This window comes from Lygodium microphyllum, chromosome 1 (assembly GCF_053477565.2).
Source record: "Lygodium microphyllum isolate KBCC chromosome 1, Lygodium_microphyllum_v1.1.10, whole genome shotgun sequence".
Lineage (NCBI taxonomy): Eukaryota > Viridiplantae > Streptophyta > Polypodiopsida > Schizaeales > Lygodiaceae > Lygodium > Lygodium microphyllum.
Window position 1 is genome coordinate 167133428 of NC_141135.1, and position 24546 is coordinate 167157973.

Below are 24546 nucleotides of genomic sequence, written 5' to 3' on the forward strand. Positions count from 1 at the left end.
GTCTCTTTTGGTGAGCTCTTTTCGAAATTTGGATACAAAACTTATCTTCTCTTCTTATTATCATCCTCAACCAGATGGTCAAAGTGAGATAGCCAATCTCATAATATTGGATATGCTGAAGTGCTATTACTATGAAGCCAGCCAACAATGAGAAAAGTATTTGCCTTTGGTAAAATATACCTATTACAATACAGTTCATACTTCTACAGGTAAAGCACCATTTGAGATCATATATGAAAAACCACTATTATTACCTATTTTCAAAACCAAGGAGGAGATATTTCATGCCAATGAGTTCGTACATGATATAGATATAACTTTCGGCCAAGTTAGATGAGCTATCCAAAGATCTCAAGAAAAACAAAAGAAAGCAGTAGGTTACAAGTTTCAAAGTATTGGAGAATTTACAATGCTTTTCATATCCATCTTTTGAAGCCTTGTGAAGGATCTTCACCATTGGATTGTGTAATAGAGGTTCCACTTGAAGTAGGTGAATAAGAGGAGATTCTTCAACTAGAGGAAATAGTCTTTTATATGATTAGGAAATGAGAAAGGAACATTTTTAGAAAATTTATTTTGAAATTTAAAAAGTACTTTTATTTAGATTCTAAATGAATATCAAAAGAGTATTTTAAAGACTATCCGGAAATACTTGCAGCTTAAACTGTAGGATTGGATATACTTCAAGCAATGTTTTGAGGACATAATAGGTTTCAAGAGAAAGGGATGTAACAAGCCTTTTGTATATCAATTATTACCAAGATATATTAGCTTAATGATTTCAAATTAATTTAATGCTCATATACTTTGAAAAGTGATTTGTATTATTTAAGTGTTTTAAAGTATGATTAAATGTTCATATTTCTATTTAGGGTTGGCCAATGTCTAGAACGCCCTACAAATTTACTTGAGTCGTCATTGACGAGATGCCAAAGAGAAGTTAAGATTTTAGTCGGGCGGTCAGATTGACCAGAAAGCTTAGACGACTAAGACTTCTACACTTAGATAGTCACATTGACTAAGCCTATATAATGAGTGGTTTTAAAAAGTGAAACGAGATGCTCATGATTGAAGAAACAAACCATGAAGCGGTGAATCTATATAATGAAGCTCTTTAGAAGCTAAATTAGACAACACCTAAAATTTAGGAGATTACTATTTTTGAAACTTGCTCAAATGAAAATTGTGTTTATATCAAAGGCTTTAGAATTTTGCAAAGAACAAATTTGTCTTCAATAGCTATCTCAAATTCTTAACCATTTGAGAGACTTTTAGAGTAGAAGTTTTGAAAGCTTCTTTCAGTAGAGAAGTGACATGTGGTATCTAAAAGAGGACATGTGTCATTTCGAAGAGACGAGTGTCCAAGTGCCCCTACACTTGTCATTCTCAACAAACACTCGTCATTTGTAGCCTCTACTTTCCACTTTTGAGCACCCAAATCCCACATCTATATATTGGAGGTCTCTCTCTTTATTTGGTATAAACTCTCATGCTGAAACTTCAGCCACATGCTTTGTATTCTCCTATCTATCTCTTGTCCAAGAATCATTTTCTACTTAGTTTGATCTAACCAAGCGTTAACGAAGAAAATCAGCTTGCTGTCTGAGTTTGTAAAAGTTAGGGTTTCAAAACCCTAATTTTCATAATTGCAACAAATCAGCCTTTTGTATATGGTTCAGGATTTTGGTGCCCGTGGTTGTGTTTCGATAAATTCCTGTACAGGGGGAGGGGCGTGTTCCCCTCTCAACGTGGTGTCGACTCCTGTCTCTCTCTCTCTCTCTCTCTCAATTTTCATGGCGATAATTAATTGAGTTGGTTCGTTAAAAAAAATGTGGGGTTGGGTTTAACAGATGACATTTAGAGGTAGGGATTCTAGGGCCTTGGAGGGTCTAGATCCTAGGACTTAAATGGAGACAATTGTGGAGGGAATGCCTTATGAGTGGAGGGTAGATACAGACTTTGATCGGTCTCTTCTCTAGAGGAGACATCTAGCTTCCCAAGGTGGAAAGGACTTCATGAAATTTTTTGGCTCCATAGTCTATTATTTGTGGCTCTCCATGTCATAGCAGCAAAGAAATACATTTCTTTGGGTTCGAATATTCTGAAATGTTTCTAAAGGTAAGAAACGTTTCTATGAGTTAAAAACATAAGGTTTCTATGATAAATAGACAGTGAAATCTGAATTTAGTAGAATGTTGTGCATTGCTATGGGACCTTAATTGGGGTCTTTTTGGCCCCCCCTTCTTCCATTCTCCTCCTATGATTCTTGTTTCTTTGTCATGTGTGGACAACAACTATTGCCTGATTGTGGCATTCAAGGAGCTGTGCTACGAACAACATTGAGTGTGCCATGGTCATTACAGTTGGGTTCCTATGCTCCACAACTCCATTCTGAGTGGGGGAGTTGAGCTGCCACACTATGCCATGTTGTTGTAATAACTCGATAAGCTCGTAGGAGATGAACTCGCTACCATTATCATAGCAGTAAATAAAGGCATTTCTTTGGGTTTGAATATTCTGAAATGTTTCTAAAAGTAAGAAACATTTCTGTGAGTAAAAAATGTGAGGTTTCTATGACAAACAAATAGTGAAGCCCGACTTTAGTAAATAGGGCGTGTTGATATGGGACCTTAATCAGGGTCCTTTTTTTTCCCCCTTCTTCCATGCTCCTCCCATTACTCTTGTTTCTTTGTCATGCATGGGCAGCAGCAGCTTCTCAGTCCATCAAAGTTGATTTTGGATGATAGGCTTACTTCGGCTTCTCAGCCCTGCCAAAGCCAATTTTGGATGAGAGACTTACTTTTTGGGAAATTTGTTTAGTTATTGGACTCTATCAGTGTAGTATCAATTCATATCTCAATAGTTGATTATTGGATTCTACTCTCATTTATGAGTTATATATGATCTATCATGATTCAATTTGAAATTTGACATTTTGTAATTTTGTTTTGGAACGAGAATCATGACATTGTAGCTTGACTTATTCCACATTGCACATGGACTATATAGCATGTTTTATCCAATTTTCTATGTGTGATATGCATGAATCATGATGTTTAAGGTTTGAATGATGATATAGCTTGTCTAAAGACTAAACTTTGGCATAAGTCAATAATGGACAGGTAACATATTATTCTCAATTGACTCTAATGTACAATCATTTATGCTCAATTGGCCCTTCTTTGTTTAAGAGAGAGTTCTAGGGAGTTTTAAAACCTCTTCTCTATGGTCATAGCTTGTTGAATATAAAGAAGATTAAGCTGTTTCAAGGGTGCTAAGAGTTTATAATTATTAATAATATTATTACAGACATTTTGTTAATGTATGATTGCAAGAGGTCTCCTTTGCTTTTTGCATTTTATTGTTGTGTTATTGATTCCGACAAAACACAAGTAGGTTATAAGGTTGCTAAGAGTTCGTAATATTATAGACATTTTGTTAAAGTATGATTGCAAGAGGTCTCCTTTGCTTTTGTGTTTTTTTTTCGATGTGTTATTGATTCTGACATATCTCACACAAGTAGGTTACCTGGTAAACTCTTTAGGTTTATGAACTAATATACTTGCGCGTCATGTTAGGATCAATACTTCTAATGTTGCTTTTATCTTGTTTTGGTGGCAGTATACCAGTAAGGTTGTATATTTAAGGAGTGAAGATTTTTCTGGTGTTCCACCAGAGTTGATAAATGATTTGCAACGTATGTTGAGCTCGGATGAATTGGCTCGCCCAAGTGCACTTGATTTTACAGGTAAATACCACTTTCGATATTTCTATGAGTACTGTTGATGACTTGTTGTTCTAGCGTACTATTTACATGCCAGGCAGGACATCTACTTCATGTGTTGTGTGCAGTGAGTTGGAGTGCCATTTGGGTGATGGACTTGTGACTAGCCCATTTGTAATTGCCTGCTTGTAATGAGCGTGCAAAAGCCATAGTTATGTACAAAATTGAAGCAGACATGTATACAAGCTCTGAAACTTGTAATGTCGAACACTCTCTTAAGAACATTTCAGTAAATAACCTTCCATGGGTGTAATTGCCAAGTGTGAGCTTTTTGCTAGGTGTCACATTAGGAAATCTTGTCACTATGCTATTATACCGATTCTATAGCGAGTAGGTGTCACACTAGGAATTCTGTCCACTATGCTATTTTCTTGGGCTCCCAGTCTATTTGTTGCCCCACATTCTGTTTAAGATCTATTCCATAGTTCTTGGGCTACATTAAGCACCTGTTTTTGAGGTGCCACACTTTCCTCAACGTTCAAAAATTCCTTTGATAGTATCACTTTAGCTTTATCACAACTTTTTTTGGCAAAAAATAGTCACTAAAATTGGAAGGACAAATGAAACTGTTTGCAATGAAATGAGAGTAGAGAGTAGGAGAATCTAGTAGCCTATGTGTTGATATCATATAGCAAATTGATAGGGCTACTATAGTTGAATATCATAGACTGTGAAATTGTCCTTTAGGTACTTCAAGAGCATTAGAATGTTAAAGAGAGAGGAGTGTGGCGAATATCATAGACTGTGAACTCAGCCTTTAGGTACTTGAGGAGTATTAGAATGTTGAACTATGGCCAAATGGAAAACTTTTAATGAAACAATGAACACAAGATAAATGGAGATAGAGTGCTCCTCCATAATTGCACAATTTTCAACCTAGACACCAAGATAGATTGGCCCAAAAACCTTAATGCCACTCAGGGTTGCATTTCGTGCGTGTATGGTATGTTTTGTGGATACCGTACCGTATGTTTGTTTCGTACGGTACCATGCGGTTCGTGTGCGTTCGAACTGTACCAAAAAAATTGACTATTTAAAATGTCCATTGGTGCATTGTTTTTTGAAAATTTGCCCCTTTTTTTGGCTTGTTACACATTCAAACTTCTCTTTTTTCACACTCCTTTCTCTTTCATACTCCTTCCTCTTCTCTTCTCCCTCACCTTAGCCCTTCACCCCATCTCACCACACAAATCAGCCTCCATCTTCATCAATCTCCCTCTATTGAGCTCAACTTTCAAGCCACTGTCCTCTTCAATCGCCCTACTCTCCCTCTCCCTCTCCCTTACCCTCACCTTGTCTTCCTCCTATCCCTGTCCCTCTCCCTCTCCCTCTCCCTCTCCCTCTCCCTCTCCCTCTCCCTATCCCTTTCTCACTTTCGCTTCCTCTCCTCTCCCTTTCTCACTTTCAAGTTTCTTTCATACATATTACACCCTCTCCTTTTCCCAAATCCCTCTTTCTCTCTCTCTCCTCCTTTCTCCTCATTCTTCTCCACAATGCCTAGGCCCCTTTATGATCTATCTTTAAGTTGCACATTTTATATGTGTAGGCTGATTTTATATTCTCCACAATGCCTAAGCCCCTTTATGATCTATCTTTAAGTTGCACATTTTATATGTGTAGGGTGATTTTAAGCTGCACATTTTATATGTGTAGACTGATTTTATATGAAGTTCTATATGTAGTTTTTAAATGAACGTACAAAACAATGTATTTTATTCTTAAAATTTTTGTGTACATTCCATACCGTACATATTGCCGTACTGAGCGTATTGTACTAAACATAAGAAACCACCTTGATACCACTTGTGATATTTCTTTAACTGCAGCTTTAGATATGTAATACAAAAAATGGTGTTGAGCAAAAAAGGCATTACAAACTAAGTAGCTAACTGCAGCTTTGGATATGTAATACAAAAAATGATGTTGAGCAAAAAAGGCATTACAAACTAAGTAGCTTTTTAAAACAGCCCCAAAACATGTAAATTATTAGAAGCTTTATTAAACAGTGTGCAAATTTAGAGAGTTTTTGTGTCCTATAAGCAAAACCCTAATTTGGAAAGATCTATTTACATCTATAAACAGGCAGGCAGCCCACCATTCGATCTATCCTTGTCTTGCAGGTTTCGGCCATTAGCTCTCTTCCACTAGCTATCCAGCCCCCAACGACTATTGCTATGTGGTCTATAGCTGTCACCTAGCCTCCCACTACTGTTGGTGATCAACTGTCATCATCTTTAGGCAGTTATGTGGTTGTGCCTACTGGCTTTAGCCCTAGAGATTGTTGTGTTTTGTTTTTCAGCCTACTGCCTGTTACATTAATAAATGTAACTTATGCGAGACAAGCACGAGGGATGACCGTCCGGGGGCCTTGGGCACCCGAACGGGGTCAAGGGGAGCCTAGAGAGTAAGTGAGTCTAAGAATAGTATGACTCACCTGAAGCTGACGGTTGGCAGTCGGATTAGGTTGAGAAGGCTAGCAACCTTCTAGGCGAGGCTAGGTGGTGAATCAAAGGATCTCTCTCGTGCTGTTCGAAATGAAAAACTGAGAGGGGGCACCTAATTGTATCGGAGACATTATGACAGGCGATCAACACAGGCATGATCTTACACTAGTATAGAAAGAATATTAAATGTTCGTAACATATGAGCAAGGAATACTATTTATCAAGAATATCTGGTCAAATGGAAAGATTGTTCAGAAGAAAGCTTAACATGGGAGCGAGTAAGTACTTTAAGGAAAAGGTTTCCCAATTAGGACGAAACCGATTCTTAAGGGGAAGGAAATGTTACATTAATAAATGTAATTTATGGGAGACAAGCGCGAGGGATGACCGTCTGGGGGCCTTGGGCACCCGAACGGGGTCAAGGGGAGGCTAGAGAGTAAGTGAGTCCAAGAATAGTATGACTCACCTGAAGCTGACGGCTGGCAGTCAGATCAGGTTGAGGAGGCCAACAACCTTCTAGGCGAGGTTGGGTGGTGAATCAAAGGATCTCTCTCGTGCTGTTCGAATTGAAAAACTGAGAGGGGACACCTAATTGAATCGGAGATATTATGGCAGGCAATCAACAGAGGCATGATCTTACATTGCCCTTTTATTTCTAGCATTGGCTTGATTTGCATTTGCATCTACAGCAGGTCATTGTGGTGTTTTAAGCACTTTACTTCATCAGTCTCTGCTCAAGCTTGTGGTTACTACACTCGAGATGTGTCTTCGGTGGATGATACACATTGACCCCTCTCTGAGCCCACTCCCATGAGAGCCACAGACTGTTGGATAGCTCTGCCCTTGAGCATTCTATATATTCTCTCATTCATTTACAGGATTGACTCAGTCACTTTAGAGTTCTCTTTCTTCTATGTTTGTATTTGTGTTTTTTCGTTTTGTGTCTTGCATTTTACGTTTGCGTTTATTGTGTTACTGTTTGAGTTATTGTGTTTCAGCCATGTACATCCGGTGTTTTCTTTGCGAAAACCCTAGCATATCTTCACATTGTATTAGAGCCAGTGCCCTTCTAAAGAGTGTCTTGTGGCTATCATGGAGAACTTGGTTTTGTGTGAGATACACAAACGACATGCAACTAGTTCAGGATGGCTCAAACAACTCCATCTTCAAATCCTCCGATGTTTTCTCAAGATACTTTTTCAATGGAGGCCTTAAGTAGGCATTATGTTCTTGATTTGGAGAACGACACTCCCACTAACCTTTCTTGTAGGGATCACTCACTGACGCCCAACTGTTCTTCATCTTATACTCCTTCACAAGGTGGATCTTAGTTGGAGCACTCTACTAGTGAGACTGATCACCTCTCAGTTGAGGAAATACAATCCACTCGGTTTGAATTCAGAAGTTCAAACTCTTCACAATTAAGCCAAGTGGTAGGTTCGTGTAATCCATTTTTGTTCAAGTCTAATTTTGTCTATACTACTCCTATTATGTAGGAACCAACTACAAGTCACCATGGAGACCAAGATTGGTATTGGTATGGTTTTGAAGAAAACTCATGTTCAGAGATGTTCCATAAGGCAATCCTTCATTGTTTGTTTCACTTGAGTATGAGTTTTGGTGCTTCCTCTTCACATTTCCGCCCTTCCCTACCACATTCACTTCACATTTAGATTCCTCTTTTTTTAATCTAGATCCTCACTTTAGACCTACAATCAATTATCTAGTCTTAGTGCACATTGTCTTTGATGCAATCAAGGTTCTAGGCCATCACTAGACACTCAGAGGTATACCGCTCTACACCTTGATACATCATTATTGGGAGTACCACCCTTTAACACTGTGCCTTACATACACCTGCAAGTGCGTTACTTTGTTCTCTAGTCTTGTTATGTGGGGAGTCCCAGTCCCCCTTCTGCACATTGTATTGCCCTCCTCGGTTGCTCAAATGCATGAATACCCATCTTGTGCTGATGAGTCATCTCCTTCTTTGAAGGAAATAAGGAGTGGAAAGGAATCACCTCCATATTTAGACCTAGTTCCACCTTCCTCGATTGACCCTAAAGATGGACAATGTTTCGATACTGATGGTTAGTCTCCTTCTTTGAAGGACAAAGGGAGAGGTACACTCACATACTCAGAAAGATTTTCTTGGTACTTGTTAGATATTATTCATCCCTTGCACTAGCATTTCTCATGTTTCCATTGGTGCGGTTAGTTCTCTTGGAGGTACTCTCGATGGGCATTATTCATTATTCTTGTCAGTCAGTGGGCATTTTCAGCAGCCATAGTGTGCGGGGAGTTTGTCAAGCAGGTGATGGTGCCACGTGGCAGTAGGACTGATTGCTGATTATTTTATTCATTTATGTTGTAGTTGGCAATTTTCTGATCAAGTCGGCTAGTTTGGCCGATTGCATTATTTTATTGCTTTCCTTTCTCTTATTTAGCCTACTTGGCAGCTTGCCACACACTTGGTTTTTTAGGTGCTGGTGGGAGAGATTTGGCTCGAGGAAATACGTCTACAGCCCTTGTATATCTGCCCTTTGCATTTCAGCATTCATTGACTGCAGATTTCTGCGTTTTTCTGTCTATTTCTCTCTCCCTTTCTCTTGTATTCATTTTCCTTCAGTCTTGTCCATACGCTTCCTCATTCGCTGCACTCTGATATGGTATTAGAGCAAGGTAGGAGGGCTGATTGATCGTGGGCAGACTTGATCGGGAGAATTATTCGTGACAAAAGTTTGAGTTTTCAGCCTTTGGAGGCTATGGTGAACATGTTGTGTGTGGAGAAGGGGCGAAGTTGCTGTTTATTGCAGGCCTTTGCTATTCGTGAAGGAGGAAAGGCTGCATTTTCAGCCAGATTTTGAGTTTTCATTGCCTCCGACAGGTGAAACTCTTTGAGGATGAGCGGAGGATGCCCTAGCGAGCACTGGCACTCTGCGTGGAGTCAGAGGGGGCAACCCTTGTTTTTGTACAAGTCATTCTATTTACAATGTCGACTGAAATTGACGTGAAGTTTCAGGCTATTATGGACCGTAAGGTCCCCATGTTGCTGGCTCTTCCTACAGATTAAAAGGTTGATGGAGAGTATTACCGCATTTGGCGTGTAATGATGCTTGCCATCTTGGAGTCTTACGATTTGGCGAAGCTTGTGACTGAGACTATAGACCGTCCTATAGCTCGTGATTCCTCCAAGCTTTCTCTCGATGAGAAAGCTGAGTTGATGAATGTACAAGTGCATTGGGAGAAATTGAATTCTTGCATCCATTCTTTCCTCTTTCTCTCTTGCTCTCTAGCCATCATTGCTCACATCGAGCACTTGACTGTGGCTCAGGATATATGATTGGAACTTGATCGGATGACCATAATGAAGCGGGTATCCTTGGATGTTTAGATGAGGACTTTAAGTCCTAACAAGTCCTTTTTTTATGTGTGAGCATGTTAATAATCTTCGGCAATTGCAGATATAGGTATGAAATGCGGGGAAGGTGATTACCTCGGAGGACATGGCGATAACTCTTCTTTCTCAGTTACCGCTCCGATTCAGTGCATTTTACTCTACCTTGATTGCTTCAGGGCAGACACAGACTCTTCGTTGGGAAGAGTCGGTTGTTTCAGACTAGGAGGAGCAATTGAAAGGACAGAATGCTTTCAAATCAAAGGCATTGGTAGGGAGTCCTCTCAGAAGAAGGGGAATGACCAAAAGGAGGAGGAGGAAGACAAATAGAAGAAGGACAAAGAGAAGGATTCCACTCGGTCACATTTGTGGCAAGACTGGTCATTGGAAGAAGAATTGCCTCGACAAGGAGAAGAAGGACAAGGAAAAGAAGGAGAAGTTTTCAAAGGATTCAGGAGCGGTGGTTGCTCCCTCATGAGTTGCCTTCCTCCACCTGGAGGTGATTGAGGCATCAATCCCTAGGGCTTTTGATGTTGTGTTGACAGCCCTACATTCTCATGGGTGTAAAGAAAATACCCTAACATGGAAGCATAAACAGAAACCGTACGACAAAGCACAGATTGATAAAAGAACACAGTTAGGGTTAGGGTTAGGGTAACTCAGAGACAATGAACACAGTTAATAAATGAAATGAATGAATATTGAATCTCGAACTCCTGTATCTCAAGGATCAGGGCAGGGGTAATGAGCAGGAGAGTGTTTTGTACTCCGAACGGATCCCGAATCACAGCAAGTGAGAGAAAGACTAAAAACGCAGGCAGGATAGCCTGCAGGAGAGAGAAAGACTAAAAACGCAGGTAGCAGATAAGAGAAAGACTAAAAACGTAGGCAAGACAGCCTGCAGGAGAGAGAAAGACTAAAAACGCAAGCAGGACAGCCTGCAAGAGAGAAAAATTGCAGAGACTGCAGCATGAGCGAGAAAACTGTTAGGGCGGCAGTTGGGGCCTGCAAACACAACAATTTGCTGACGTGGTAGGCTATACGACAACAGTGCAGATGATCAACAGTTAGTCGCTAGGCAGAAACAACAATAATTAGCATGTGGAGGGCTGGAAACAAGCGTTAGACTGTAGGGAACAGTGATGGATAGCAAGGGCTGAGATGTCCTTTGCGGACGGGGTGTGGGCAGCAATCTAATAACACCTGAAACCTGCAAAAACGAGATTGGGGGAAGAGTGGAGGGCTGGCTGCCAATTTATAGAAAATTAGGGTTTTACATCCTCTCCCACTTAACTCTCTCGATCCGCTCCCCATTTTAGGGTTTTGGCTAAAATAAGCCTAAAATAAGCATGTTTTGGGGCTGTTTAAGTGGCTAAGAGCAATTCTTAGTACAACACCCTCTCTCAGGCCCAAAATAGGGCGAGAAAAGAAGGTCGGCCTAAATTTTGATTTATCCCAAGGCGTCCCACTCCAAAGTAGCCAGGGCATCGGACAAAGGGTGCACGACGGCTGCCCAGTGGCCTACCAAGACTACAGAGGTGATGGTTATCTTACGAAGGGAGCCTAAGTGATCACCCAGAGAGGCCAGGGCATCAGACCAAGGGTGCTCGGCGGCTGCCCAAGGGCCTACCAAGTCCTACAAAGGCGGATGGAACCAATGGAAAAATTTTTTTTTTTGGTGAAATTTTTTGAAAATACTTAAGTAATATAGGGACAACGGTCGATTAAGTGACAAATAGGAAAAGATAAAGAGAGTTTTAAATCCAAGTCAAGTACAAAACTAGCAGACCAATCCCTCACACTGACTAGGATAAGCGCCTAAGGATGAGAAGAAGTGTGTATGTGCCAATCATGCGGTGAATATGTGGAAAGGCAAAAAAGAGGATGGTGGGCTTAGCAAGACAAGCAAAACAAGCAAGCAAGGAAGGGTAGGGAAATTGCCGTTAGGAGAACTGCCATGTGCTATGCTACGAATATGATGGATCCTAGAGTCGACCACTCCAAAAGACCGAAAAGGGATAAATGCGCATAGATGTATGTTTACATGAACAGAATGCCAATGCATGGGGTAATGCAAAGGGAGATGTAAGATGTTATGCTCATGCAATATGCTATGCAACGGTGCCACTGGGACAGTGCCATCGTAGGGAAATTGTTCACTTGTCCAAGTGCCCTTTTACAATCAGGTCATCCTGACGGTGCGGATGAAGTTACAAATGCCCATAATACAATATAAAAGAATAAGTGAATGTAATGTCTAAAAACTATAAGCATCATCACTGTCACGATCAAGAGTAGAAACCGCTCCCTCTCAAACTGGAAGGGAAAGCAAGAGGGAATCACCCTCTCCTCGTCAAGCTGAAGAAGTAGGGGAGGGTGTACCCAAGCCGATCCTGGGTAGCAGGTACTGAAGAACCGGCCGGTTGACCTCTTTGGTCAAGATATCTGCTGCAAAATTATCTGATGAAGGTACAAACTCTAGGCGCATAGTGCGTAGCTCAACGTGCTCTCTAGAAAAGTGGAACTGGACTTCCACATGCCGTGTCCGTGGTGTGATGATCGGATTGTCCGCAAGGGCAATGGCACTCTGGTTGTCGTAGTAGACAACTGTGGGAGTCACATGGAAAATGAAGCGCCGCCAGTAAACTTCTTAGATAGATGGCCTCGGTGGTGCCATCGAAGAGAGCCCGGTACTCAGCCTCAGCCGTGGAAGCCGCCACCGTCTCTTGCTTACGGCTGGACCAAGAAATGGGAGCCGTGCCCAAGGTAAAAAGGTAGCCACCATGGGAACGCCGGGTGTCAGGATCTCCTACCCAATCAGAATCAGTGTACCTTTGCAAACATAAACCAGAACCATATGTCAAGCCATAAGAAAAAGTACTACGCAAATAACGCAACACATGAAGACATGCAATCCAATGTGACATTCTAGGTGCTGTGAAATACTGACTGAGTATGCTAACTGAGTAAGCTAAATTTGGTCTAGTGTGAATTAACCAAAGAAGTTTTCCTACAACAGAACGATAGGTGTGTGCATCGAAGGGCTGTCCTAGGGTATCCTTTGACAAGTGGACAGTAGGATCAAGAGGTGCGACCACTAGCTATGTCTGACCCGAAGTGGTAAGCTTACCTATCTTGTCATCAGGCGTGTGTGTGTACGCACGACACCCGAAGACCTTTGAAATGGAAAATAACAGGCCGAGAGCCAAAAAATGCCTCATACGGGGTCTTCTGAGAAAGAGTCGCAGTCAGGTACCGGTTGAGGATGTACATCGAAGTGTTAAGAGCCTCGATCCAAAGGCGCTCAGGAAGCTCTGCTGCGAACAACATAGAGCGTGCCATTTCCATGACTATGCGGTTACTACGCTCTACGACTCCATTCTGAGAGGGGGAGTTGGTAGAGGTGAGTTGGCGAGAAATGCCATGCTTTTGTAGAAACTCGGAAAACTCGTGAGAGATAAACTCACCACCGCTATCACTCCTCATGCACCCGACACGACGACCAATCTGGTTATGAGCCAGCAGCACCCAAGCAGAAAAATATGTGAAAGCATCTAACTTACGCTTGAGGAAGTATATCCACATGTATCGAGAATGATCGCCGACTATCAAAAAGAAGTACAGCGTGCCGTTCAAAGCGGCAGTGGATGTCGGCCCGCAAAGATCAATGTGAATCAATCTAAGAGGCTCCTCAACTCTATGTGTAGATTGCTGAGGAAATGCGATACAATGCTGCTTCCCGGGCTGACAGACTTTACAGACATCTCGAGCTTACTTCAGGCGTGGAAGGCCCTCAACCAGCTCATGGCGTGACAACTCATAAGGTGAGTCATAACCAAGATGCCCTAAGCGAAAATGCCAAAGACGCTCATTGTGCGTAGACTCTCGAGATGTGGCGAAGGCGTGGAATCTATGGAACACGGAGCTTTCTGCACTCGGCTCGGTGAGAAATGAGTCATGTGGTATAGGCCATTAGGCTGTGCCTCACCACGAGCAATCACTAAACCAGTCTGAGTCAAGGACCTCGATTGTGGTCGCTGTAAAGAAAACTGCTCGCCTCCACCAGCAAAGTTGTTGAATAGATAACAAGTTCACCCCAAGCTGAGGGACACGATATACATTGTCCAGCTATAGTTGTCAGGTACGAAAAGTACGGTATGGTAGGGTACGATAAAATACGATACTAAATGGTACCTTAAGATTTTATAAGGTACGGTACGATATTAGTACGAAAAAAAAAATTAACTTCATTATTTTGAACTATAGATGATAGAACAGATGTTTAAAGTCTAAATAACAATGCTATTGGAGTATATAAGATGAATACTTGAGGGTAACACGCCAAAACCTATATGGCATATGCCGCATGCGCAACATGCGCTACAACTTAAGAGTACATACATAGGATTGGATACATCATACATGAATGATCATACAAATAAGAGGTATGCATGCTTGAGAGAGAGAAGGTTGAGAGAGAGAGAGAGAGAGAGAGAGAGAGAGAGAGAGAGAGGGAGAGATGAAATGACATGAGATGCTTTATTAACGTCTATAAGAGGCCAAAATGACCTGTGAGAAGAGGCCAAAATGACCTGTGAGACCAACAGTTACCAAACAAACCACCAAAGGTTTTGGTAAAAGATTTATGAATTTTGTTATGGTTTTGTTTGGCATTGCTAAGGCTAAAGTAGCTACCGATGGTACATTCACTAATTTGTGTACTCTCAGAAGGTACATTAGGCCAAGCTATCCTCTGGCCTAGTTTTATTAGCAATGTGTACTAATGCTTTGGGTTGGGTGATGCAAAATGAGCTGTGAACAAAGGTAAAATCAATAGGATTAAGCTACTTGATGATTCTCAAATGGTGCTGAATTTATTTATTGATGACACTAACATATTGTGAAAAATGATGGGACATCAATTAGAAACGTATGGAACCGCTTGAATACCTTATGTATGGCCTTTGGCTCTAGGATAAATCATAACAAAACATGTATGAAGAGTCTAATCAAGCTTCCACCCCCTTTGTTGGTTGATCGATCAAGGCTACAAAATCACGACCACCACCACAACAACAACAACAAGAACAACAGTCAACAACCCAAACCACCACCAACAACAACAACCATGCAAAAAAGGAAAAAAAAGTGCTTGTTTTTTGGTACGAATTCGTACGTATGGTACGGTACGAACCGTATAGTACGAACCAGTTCGTACTACGTATGAGGGCAACTATGTGTCTAGCGAAGGCAGATTCGGGCCCTTGTCAATGGCAAAAGTGACGCAACCTTGAGCATGAATCTTGACCGAGGAGTTGTTTCCTACACGGACCCGCTCGGCTGCAGGGGCTCGGGTACGGAAAATGTCCTCTATAGGAGTCATGTGATGTGTAGCTTCACTGTACACAATCCAAATTGGAGCTGAGGTTCTTGGCTGTGATGAGTGGGCCTTTGCAGTAACCTCGTTGGGAGGTAACTCACAGATGTGGATGAGACTCCCATTGGATGTCTCTACGGAGACGATGTGGGTCTCTACAGACCAGTCAGACAAGCCCTCTGGAGTTGAGAACGTTGTCAACTGAGATGGCTGTGCGGTGGCAGTGTGAGTTTGACCTTTAAACTGCCCCTTGCCATCACCCTGCCTCCCTTATTGGGGGTTGCCTGACTGTGGGGCAGGGGTCTGGGACTTAGGTTTTGGTGCTGTGCCTCGTGCCTTTGATCAACACTCGTCGTCAAAATGGCCAGCCTTTTGACAATGTTGACAATACCTATTCTTTTTAGGTACATTCTGCCACCCTGATTTAAGTTGTGACTGGGAGTTTCCTTGAGAATCCCCAGAATGATTTAGCTTTTGAGTTTGATTTTGATTTTGAGTGGAGGTTTGGTTTGGTTTGCCCGTCCCTTGTTGCCCTTTCTGAGAATGAGCAAGAAGAGCACCCTCTGAAGAGAAATTCATATGAAACTAATCGAACAACCGTGCGTAATGCAACAACTGACACTCAAATTCATAGAATGTAGGCATGGTAGGCTTTGAAACTATTCCTTCCACAAAATTGAAGTATTTCTTGGGGAGTTTATTTAGGAACAATGTGACCTGATAGTAAGAGGACTTGGGAGTCACCATAGTGGAGAATTCAGCAAGGAGATACCGATACTTAGCCAACTTGACTTTCAAGTCATCCCACTTAGTGATTTTGAAAAGTTGAAGCTCTTGGTCAAGATTAATACGATAGGTCCTATCCCGAGCTGCATAGCGGTCAGTCAAGTGTGCCCATCGTTCTGATGCTAAGTCAAAATGCTGAAGCTGAGAATGAAACTCAGGCAATAAGCCATGCATCAGCTCGACAACAACGGAGGCATTCCTAGCCTTCCATGAGCGGACGACCTCTATGGAACAAAAGCGGGATCGGGTTGGGGTTCCGACCCCCTGCACAAGATCCCATAGGTTCTGTGAGTCAAGGACATGTCTCATCAAATTCGACCAAGTAGTAAAGTTTGACCCATTAAAACGAGTCTTGTCATTAAATGTATTCTTGGCAGAAGATGAGCTAGAACCATAAGATGTCGGGTAGGTGGTATAAGATGATGGCGGGAAAGATGATGGAGGTGGGTATGTTTGATAAGAGAAAGAGGGAGGGGGAAGAGGTAGGTAGACAGGAGACTGTGAGTGTCCAATGAATGCCAATTGATACAGAGGCACTGGAACATGAATGTTTCCATAAGGTGCTGGTGTAGGTGGAGACACTGGGACATGGCAGCCTTGTTCAAAGTGAGGCTGGGACACAACAGGATGACGAGAAGATCCACTAGGCAATGCCATGGAGGCAAACTATGGAGGCAACTGATCCACACTCAGGGGAGATTGAGTGGGATACCCAGGCTGCAATGATCCTGAAAGTGTGTATGAGGTAGGTGGAATACCACCCGGCTGAGGGAAGGATGAGGTTCTAAAGGATGTGCCTGTGTTTCCATAATCCCCCGGTGGTGCGACATGAGGTGTCTGAAATGGAAATGTAAATGGTGTAAATGGAAGCGGTGAAGCAGCGGAAGAATGTGGTGGGATGGGTGGGTTTTGAAAGTGAGGTGTATGAGGTGCAGATTCTTTTTTGTTCATTTTTATCATTTAAAGACTGAAAATGAAACTGTGAAGATGATGATGCACCATGTAATGAAGTGAAAGGAACACCAAATTCATTCTGATTATGTGAAGTAGACGGAAAAGAAGGAAGGGCAGAAGAAGATGTACCTGAATTTTTCTTATAATCCCTGCGACGTGTATTAACATATAAGAATTGGTCCTCAAGAAGACCTTTTCCGTAGTCAACAGACTAGACTCTTTCTTCCACATGATCTCTACCAATATATTGCAAAACAGAAGAGGTAAAAGAAGAAGGCACAAGAGACGAATCCAAAGTACCTTGCACCGGAGAGGACGGAAGAGTTTGAAAAAATGGAAAATACTCCGGATCTTGCTCTCCAAGAGGGGGCCCCATCCCTCATGGAGGTCTCGACAGCCTTGCAACATCATCAGACTTACGTGCAACATCTGAAGAGTGAAAATCATGCATACCTTCATTCAGAAGAGTGAAAATCATGGAGATCTCGACGGCTTTACAACATCATTAGACTTACGTGCAACATCTGAAGAGTGAAAATCATGCATACCTTCGTTCAAAAGCTTTTCTTGAAGGGCAATCCTTCGGTCAAGCTCCTCAATCTTCTTTCGTCTATAGGCTATGATCAATATATATTCTTCAGAGGCTAGCTTGCCTATCTTTTCTTCCATGTACTTAGATGTGTCTTCCACCATGTCAGAACTTTGTGGAGAAAGCTGATCGGCTCACTCTCGCTCGGTTCTCGGCATAGGATGTTATGGAGACAGAATCGGTGTTGATGTGTTCGAAGTCATTTGAACCTACTGTTGTTTTTGCTTCTTGCGAAGAGCTCTCAAATCAAAGTCCTAGGTTTCTCAGAGAGTACCAGGCTTTGATACCATGTAAAGAAAATACCCTAATACAGAAGTATAAACAGAAACCGTACGACAAAGCATAGACTGATAAAAGAACACAGTTAGGGGTAGGGGTAGGGTAACTTAGAGACAGTGAACATAGTTAATAAATGAAATGATATGACTACTAATAATACGATGCTCATGCAGCAAACACACTATGCAGTGAATGAATACTGAGCCTCGAACTCCTGTATCTCAAGGATTAGGGCAGGGGTAATGAGCAGGAGAGTGTGTCGTACTCTAAACGGATCCCGAATCGCAGCAAGTGAGACTAAAAACGCAGGCAGGACAGCCTGCAAGAGAGAGAAAGACTAAAAACGCAGGCAGTAGGTGAGAGAAAGACTAAAAACGCAGGGAGGACAGCCTGCAGGAGAGAAAAACTGCAGCAATTGCAACAAGAGAGAAAACTGTTAGGGCGGCAGCTGGGGCCTGCAAACACAGCAGTTTGCTGATGTGGCAGACTGTACGACAGCAGTGCAGATGATCAGCAGTTAGTTGCCAGGCAGAAACAATAGCAATCAACGTGTGGAGGGCTGGAAACAGGTGCCAGACTATAGGGAACGGTGATGGACAGCAAGGGCTGAGATGTCCTCCGCGAACGGTGTGTGGGCTGTTTCTTAGGATTTATAGGAGAGAAATTTGCAATTTCTTAGCCTCCAAGGGTCCAAATACTGAGATCTTTGGAGCAAGGCTGTGAAATGGCTGGGAGATGAGAGAGGAAGCTGTAAAGAGAGAAAATTCAGAGTTTTGTCGCGAAGAATGACTAAAAATCAATCAAATGCAGCAGCTGCCATGCCACAAGAGCATAAATGCTGTCACCTACAGTTGAGATATCCAAATGAGCTGTCATCTTGTACCTGGATGCAATCACTCAGCTGTGGATGGTCCGAAGCTGCAATCGCCTCCTCAAAACTCACTTGTGGTTGGCTGCAATGATTGAAAATAGATTGGCCATGGCTGCTCACAGCTCTCCTACCTTTGCTACAGCAAGAATGATCTCGTTTTTCCTCTTCTTCACCCTTTTACCAGCATGTATGGGCAAGATTGCCAAGTAGCAGTCTTTCCAAATGGTTTTTCCAACATTATTCATAATTAAATATTAATTTTCAGCCTTTAATTACTGAAAATTAGTCTAATAATTATTTTGGTGTCTAGAAAAATAATATGGCTGGCCAATAATTAAATTGACTAGGCATCTTCGACTCTTGAGTCTCTCTGTGCCATCTTTGACCATTAGATCGGCATTAGGTACCATTAAACACTACATCTCTAGTGCCACCAACTAACACTTATGGCGAAATGAATGACTTAGGCCAACAATTGACACCAGATACCACCAAGTATATGTGCAACATAACTTATAGCAACTTTTATCTTTAATATCCTATGATTTTCTCCGGCCTCAGGCTCGTAAATTTATTCTAACCCTAGTTGCATCTCAGATGTGCAACATTTACTTAATCATGTGATTAAAAATTAATCCACATGTTAAGTGAGGTTTCAAAAATACATGTCCACATGACATGTACCTTGGGCCTCTTGGTTGAGTTTGACGAGGATTTCTTTTGCATTCTTGATTGTGGATTGAGGCAGGTGCTTATTTCCAGTTATGAGGAGTACGGAGTCTATAAGTTAAGGTCTCCTTTTGCCCTGATCTCTCTTCATACATGTCAGACACAATTCGAGATTTGGCATGCTTGGTTTGGTCACCTAAATTATGATTACCTTTGGAAGGCTTCTAGGGGACAGCTCGTTCGAGGTGTGCCAAACATTATGGTGAGCTAGCCACTGTGTGTATCTTACATTGGTGGGAAACAACATCCTGATGCCATTTCCAGCAAGGCTTTGAGGTGGTCTTTAGCATCCTTGGAGCTTGTATCTACAAATTTGTGTGGACCTATAAGGACGGAGTCCCTTAAGGAAAGCTTATATTTCATGCTGATTGTGGACGATTTTAGTACGATAACATGGGTTTATTTTTTGCAGTTAAAGTCAGAGGCATTCTTCCACTTCAAGGATTGGTTGCTTTTTGAGGAGAGCTGATCAAGCTGGAAATCGAAGACATTATGATTAGATAAGGGTGGTGAATTTGTTTGTCATGAGCTTGCTAGGTTTTGTGCAAATCGTGGTATCCACTAGGAGTTTGCAAACACAAGCACATCTCAAGAGAATTGCATATTAGAGGGAAAGAACCGAAGTGTGATTGAGATAGCTCGCAATGATGGAGCATCGATAGACACCTCAGTGTCTTTGGACCGAGGTTGTGGCTACTGCAACCCATATTCTAAATCAATCCCCCATTGCGGCCGTTATTTGTATGACACCCTCTAAGGTATATTTTGGGTCAGCCTATGTTTCTTATTTTAGGGTTTTTGGGTGTGATGCTTATGTCCACATTCTGAAGACACAACATGATAAATTTGAAGCAGCTTCTCGAAGATAGGTTTTTGTGGGCTATAGCTCGTAGTCCTAGGATTACCATTTGTATGATCCCATTAAGCAGGATGTCTATATGAGTCAAGATGTTTGGTTCGTGGAAGTTTCGGCCTTAGAGGGGGGTGAGGAGCACCTCGTGCTTGGAGATTGAGGAGATAGTTGGGCGCTTGCGATAGTACCTTTGGAGCCCCCGCCTTGTGGAGATGCTTCATCTTTGGATAAGGACACTACTTTCCCATTGGCTTCCTCGCCTGTCCCACCTCTAGTGGCTTCTTACCTAATATGAATAGATTTTATACATTTTGCTAGAACCTGGTCCATGTAGATAACAATTGTCACTCAAAGGCCAATAGTCTTAGACTCATACCCAAGATCACCTCATCCTTAGGTAAGGGTCTTCTACTTATATTGAATCTAATCCCCATCTCTCAACCAACCTTAGTTGCCTCCGACAGTGGTAGTGCCACTCCAAGGAGGTTGAAAGGGGGTCTTTTTGAGAGAAATAGCGTAGTTTCTCCATCCCCTAGTATTCGTAGTTATTAGTGGTTGGCCATTGGTGTAGTGGATCCTGGATCTCCTTAATTAGTGCCTTGTAGTATCTTTGACTAGTTTGGTCATTACCTTCCCCTAGGCTAGTCTTTTAGGAGTGCTAGATCGTTCTTAGGAACCTTAGACTAGTTTTCTTTAGGCTTAGCCGTACTTTTTCAAGTCTTTTGTTTCACTCTCTCTTCTTTTATTCACTTATGTTGCATCTCACTCTTACAATATTTAATGCATCTCAATATGAAACATTTGGTATATATGTTTTTAAATTGATTCTTTCAGGTTGGGTTTTGCATTTCCGTTTATAACTAGCATTGTAGGTTCTATATGGGGTGAAGGTGGTCTTGGGTATCCTTCTTCTCTTGGTATCCATTTTTCTTTTCTTTCAATTGAGTTGTTTTCATAATTCAACCATCATTATCTACGCTTTTAGTTTACTTTTTCATGATGGGTGGACTACTACCTTGGTGGTTGTGCCTTTGTATTCTTGACCAGCGTAGGAGCCACTTGTCGAGGTTGAGTTTCAACATGCCTACAACACTTGGTCAGCATTGGAGCCATCTCTCACTTTTCTTTCAATTGAGTTGTTTTCATAATTCAACCATCATTATCTACACTTTTAGTTTACTTTTTCATGATGGGTGGACAATTACCTTGGTGGTTGTGCCTTTGTATTCTTGACCAGCATAGGAGCCACTTGTCGAGGTTGAGTTTCAACATGCCTACAACACTTGGTCAGCATTGGAGCCATCTCTCGCGATCCTGTATGGGCACATCCCAACTGCTTGTGTTGGAAATGTAATCCACACTTGCAAGAGGAAACTAGCTTACTATTGGTATAGTGATGATATGTTGAGACTAGGTTTGAATCCTAGGCCAAATGGAGGAAGATTTCCATGATTGGATAGACTAGAGGTTATTCGTCACCTTAAGGTTTTGGAGGCTAGATGGGTAGTTTAATTATGGGAATATTCTAGTTAAGCACGTATTGGCATGAATAATAGTGGGATGGGTGACCTCTCAGGAAGGGGAGGTACAAGGGCCCCCACCCAGTTTCTAACTTGGTATTAGAGCTTAGATTGCTGAGCTTGCGTGGCAATAGGACCTCAACCAAGGTGTGGCTTGAGGGGGGGTGGTGGAAATGCAATTCATACTTGTAACTTATTAGAGAAAGCTAGCATCACTATTGATGCAACAACGACGTATTCAGACTGGGTTTGAATCCTAGGCCAAATGAAGGAAGATTTCCATAATTGGATAGATTGGAGATCATCCATCACTTTAAGGTTTTGGAGGCTAGATGGCTAGTAGAATTACGGGAATATTTTAGTTAAGCGTGCATTGTTGTGAACAATACTAGGATGGGTGACCTCTTGGTAAGGGGAGGTACAAGGGGCCTACCCAATTTCTAACTCTTTGGTGATGGATCTTCCTTCGCTCTTCAAACTGGGGACTGTTAGGTCTTCCTTCTTTAGCTATTAGTTCCATTTGCATTGTAGATTGCTATCTTGGTGCTTCTTGACTAGCATGGAGACCTTTTGTAAGGTTGAGATTCAGGCTTGTCTATGCCACTTTGGTCTCATAGCAGCCCTCTCTTGGTGTTTGTGTATACAACAGGTCGTTTTTGTGTTTTAGCACTTTTCTTCATTAGCCTTTGCTCTGATTGGTGGTTATTGCACTCGGGATTTGTCTTTGGTGGATGATACACATTGATACCTCCCTCAGCCCCCGCTCCCAAGAGAGCCATTGGCTATTGGAGTGCTCTGCCTTTATTTGTGTTTTTGCATTTAGGTCTTGTATTTTGTATTTAACATTTGCATTGATTGTATTACTACCTGAGTTATTGCGTTTTAGCCACGTTTGTACATTCTAGGTTTTCTTGGTGCAAATCCTAGCATATCTTCATAAATAGAACTTGAAAGTCTTCAGATCAACAAATCTAATGTCACTTGTAGTATCATTGTAACTTTATTTCTTGAATATGGATATAAAAGATAGAACCTGGAATCCTTCAAGTTGTTCGGTTCAGCAGCAGCAAGAGGTGAGAGAGAGAGGGCTAAGGAGGATGTAGCTCCATGAGAGAGAGAGAGAGAGAGAGAGAGAGAGAGAGAGAGAGGACTCTAGCAAGCAGACAACAAGCTGAATAGATTGATGTAATAGTTATTGATGAAAGTACAAGTGATAGGGCTGGAATATATAGGCTAAGTATGTAGCCAACTCTTTGACTCTTATTAAATGCTAAGTGGTGTAAAAGGTGTTTACACCTAGACATGCACTTTTACACATAGTAATCTGAATTATAACAATATCCCCTTCGGGCCATGGATGATTAAACCTGTGATACGAAACATATGAAAAAATGTCAAAAAGGAAAGATCTTAGAGATAGTGTCTAATCCAGTACAATGATCCCAAAAAAGGAGATACATAAATGAGAGAGGTGCAGTAGTCAGGATGACATGGTCTAGCGAGGCTCAAGGATCCGAACTAAGACATGGTTTAGAGATGCATGTAACAAACCTTCTATATATCAATTGTTACCAATACATTTTGGCTCAATGATTCCAAATTAATTTGATGCTCATGTACTTTGAAAGGTGATTTGTATTATTTAAGTGTTTTAAAATATGGTTAAATGTTCATATTTCAATTGAAGGGTGGCCAATGGCCAGAACGCCCTATAATTATACTTAGGTCGTCATTGACGAGATGCTTGAGAAATTCATAGCAGCTAGAAATGTCAGAAACATTTCGAAACGAAACGTCAGAAACGTGTTTCATAAGTCTCTTTCAAGAGGGGGTAAAATAAGAAAAGCGGGTTTTTTTGTATAGTTTTTTTTAATAGTTTTGACTAGCGAAAGAAGTTCTAAATCTCTATGGAACTCTTTCTTAAACAAAGAATGGCTAATTGAGCTTAAGTGCTAATAGAGTCAATTGAGAATAATACATTATACGTTATATATCCATGATCCATTATTGACTTGTCACTTATGTCAAAGTTAGTAGTCTTTGGACAAGCTATACTATGGTTTAGAACTCAAACATTATGATTTATACATATCATACAAAGAAAATTGAAATTAACATGTAAATAGTCTATCTATAATATGGATTAAGTCAAGTTGCAACATCATAGTTCTCATTTCAAAACAAACTGATAAAATGCCAAAATCGAGAATGAATCATAATATATCATAAATAACTCATAAATAAGACTAAAGTCGTATAATATTTAAATCTCAAGACAAAAATAGATACTAGATTGAAAAAGTCCAATAACTAAACAAAATCACAAAAAAATTAGTCTCTTGTCCAAAATCTTGAGCCCTCACGAGTCATTACACATCATCATCATCATGTTTAACATTGCCCAATAGTTTTTGTTAAAAAAACCATGTTTTGGGTTCCAACTTTCCAAAAATATATTTAAAAAAAAATGCCTACGTTTTTTACTTTTATAAATGTTTCATAAGTTTCAAATTCAAAGAAACGCGTTTCTTAGCTGCTATGGAGAAATTAAAAGTTTAATCGGGCGGTTAGATTGACTGGAAAGCTCAAATGACTAAGACTTTTACACTCAGATAGTCACATTGACTAGAAGCTTATATAATGAGTGGTTTTAGAAAGTGAAACCAGATGCTCATGATCAAAGAAATAAACCATGAACTGGTGAACCTATATAATAAAGCTCTCCATAAGCTAAATTTGAGAAGTTTTAAAATTTAGGAGGTTACCATTTTTGAAAGTTGCTTAAATGAAAATTTTGTTCGTGTCAAAGGCTCTAGAATTTCGCAAGGAACACTTTTGTCAATCAACAATTATTTCAAATTCTTAATCATTTGAGAGATTTTTAGAGTAGAAGGTTTGGAAGCTTCTTTTTGTAGAAAAGTGACATGTGGCATCTAGAAGAGGACATGTGTCATTTTGAAGAG

At 41.1% G+C, this 24546-nt stretch overlaps 1 protein-coding gene across 1 annotated transcript in view; it reads left to right on the top strand.

The window, feature by feature from the left end:
• The window catches only part of LOC148041943 (SCY1-like protein 2 A), a 98199-nt gene that overhangs the window by 38445 nt on the left and 35208 nt on the right, over positions 1-24546 (top strand). The window contains exon 5 of the mRNA XM_087684310.1: positions 3622-3748. Within this exon, the coding sequence (XP_087540436.1) occupies positions 3622-3748 (127 nt within the window). The remainder of the gene's footprint in view (positions 1-3621; positions 3749-24546) is intronic.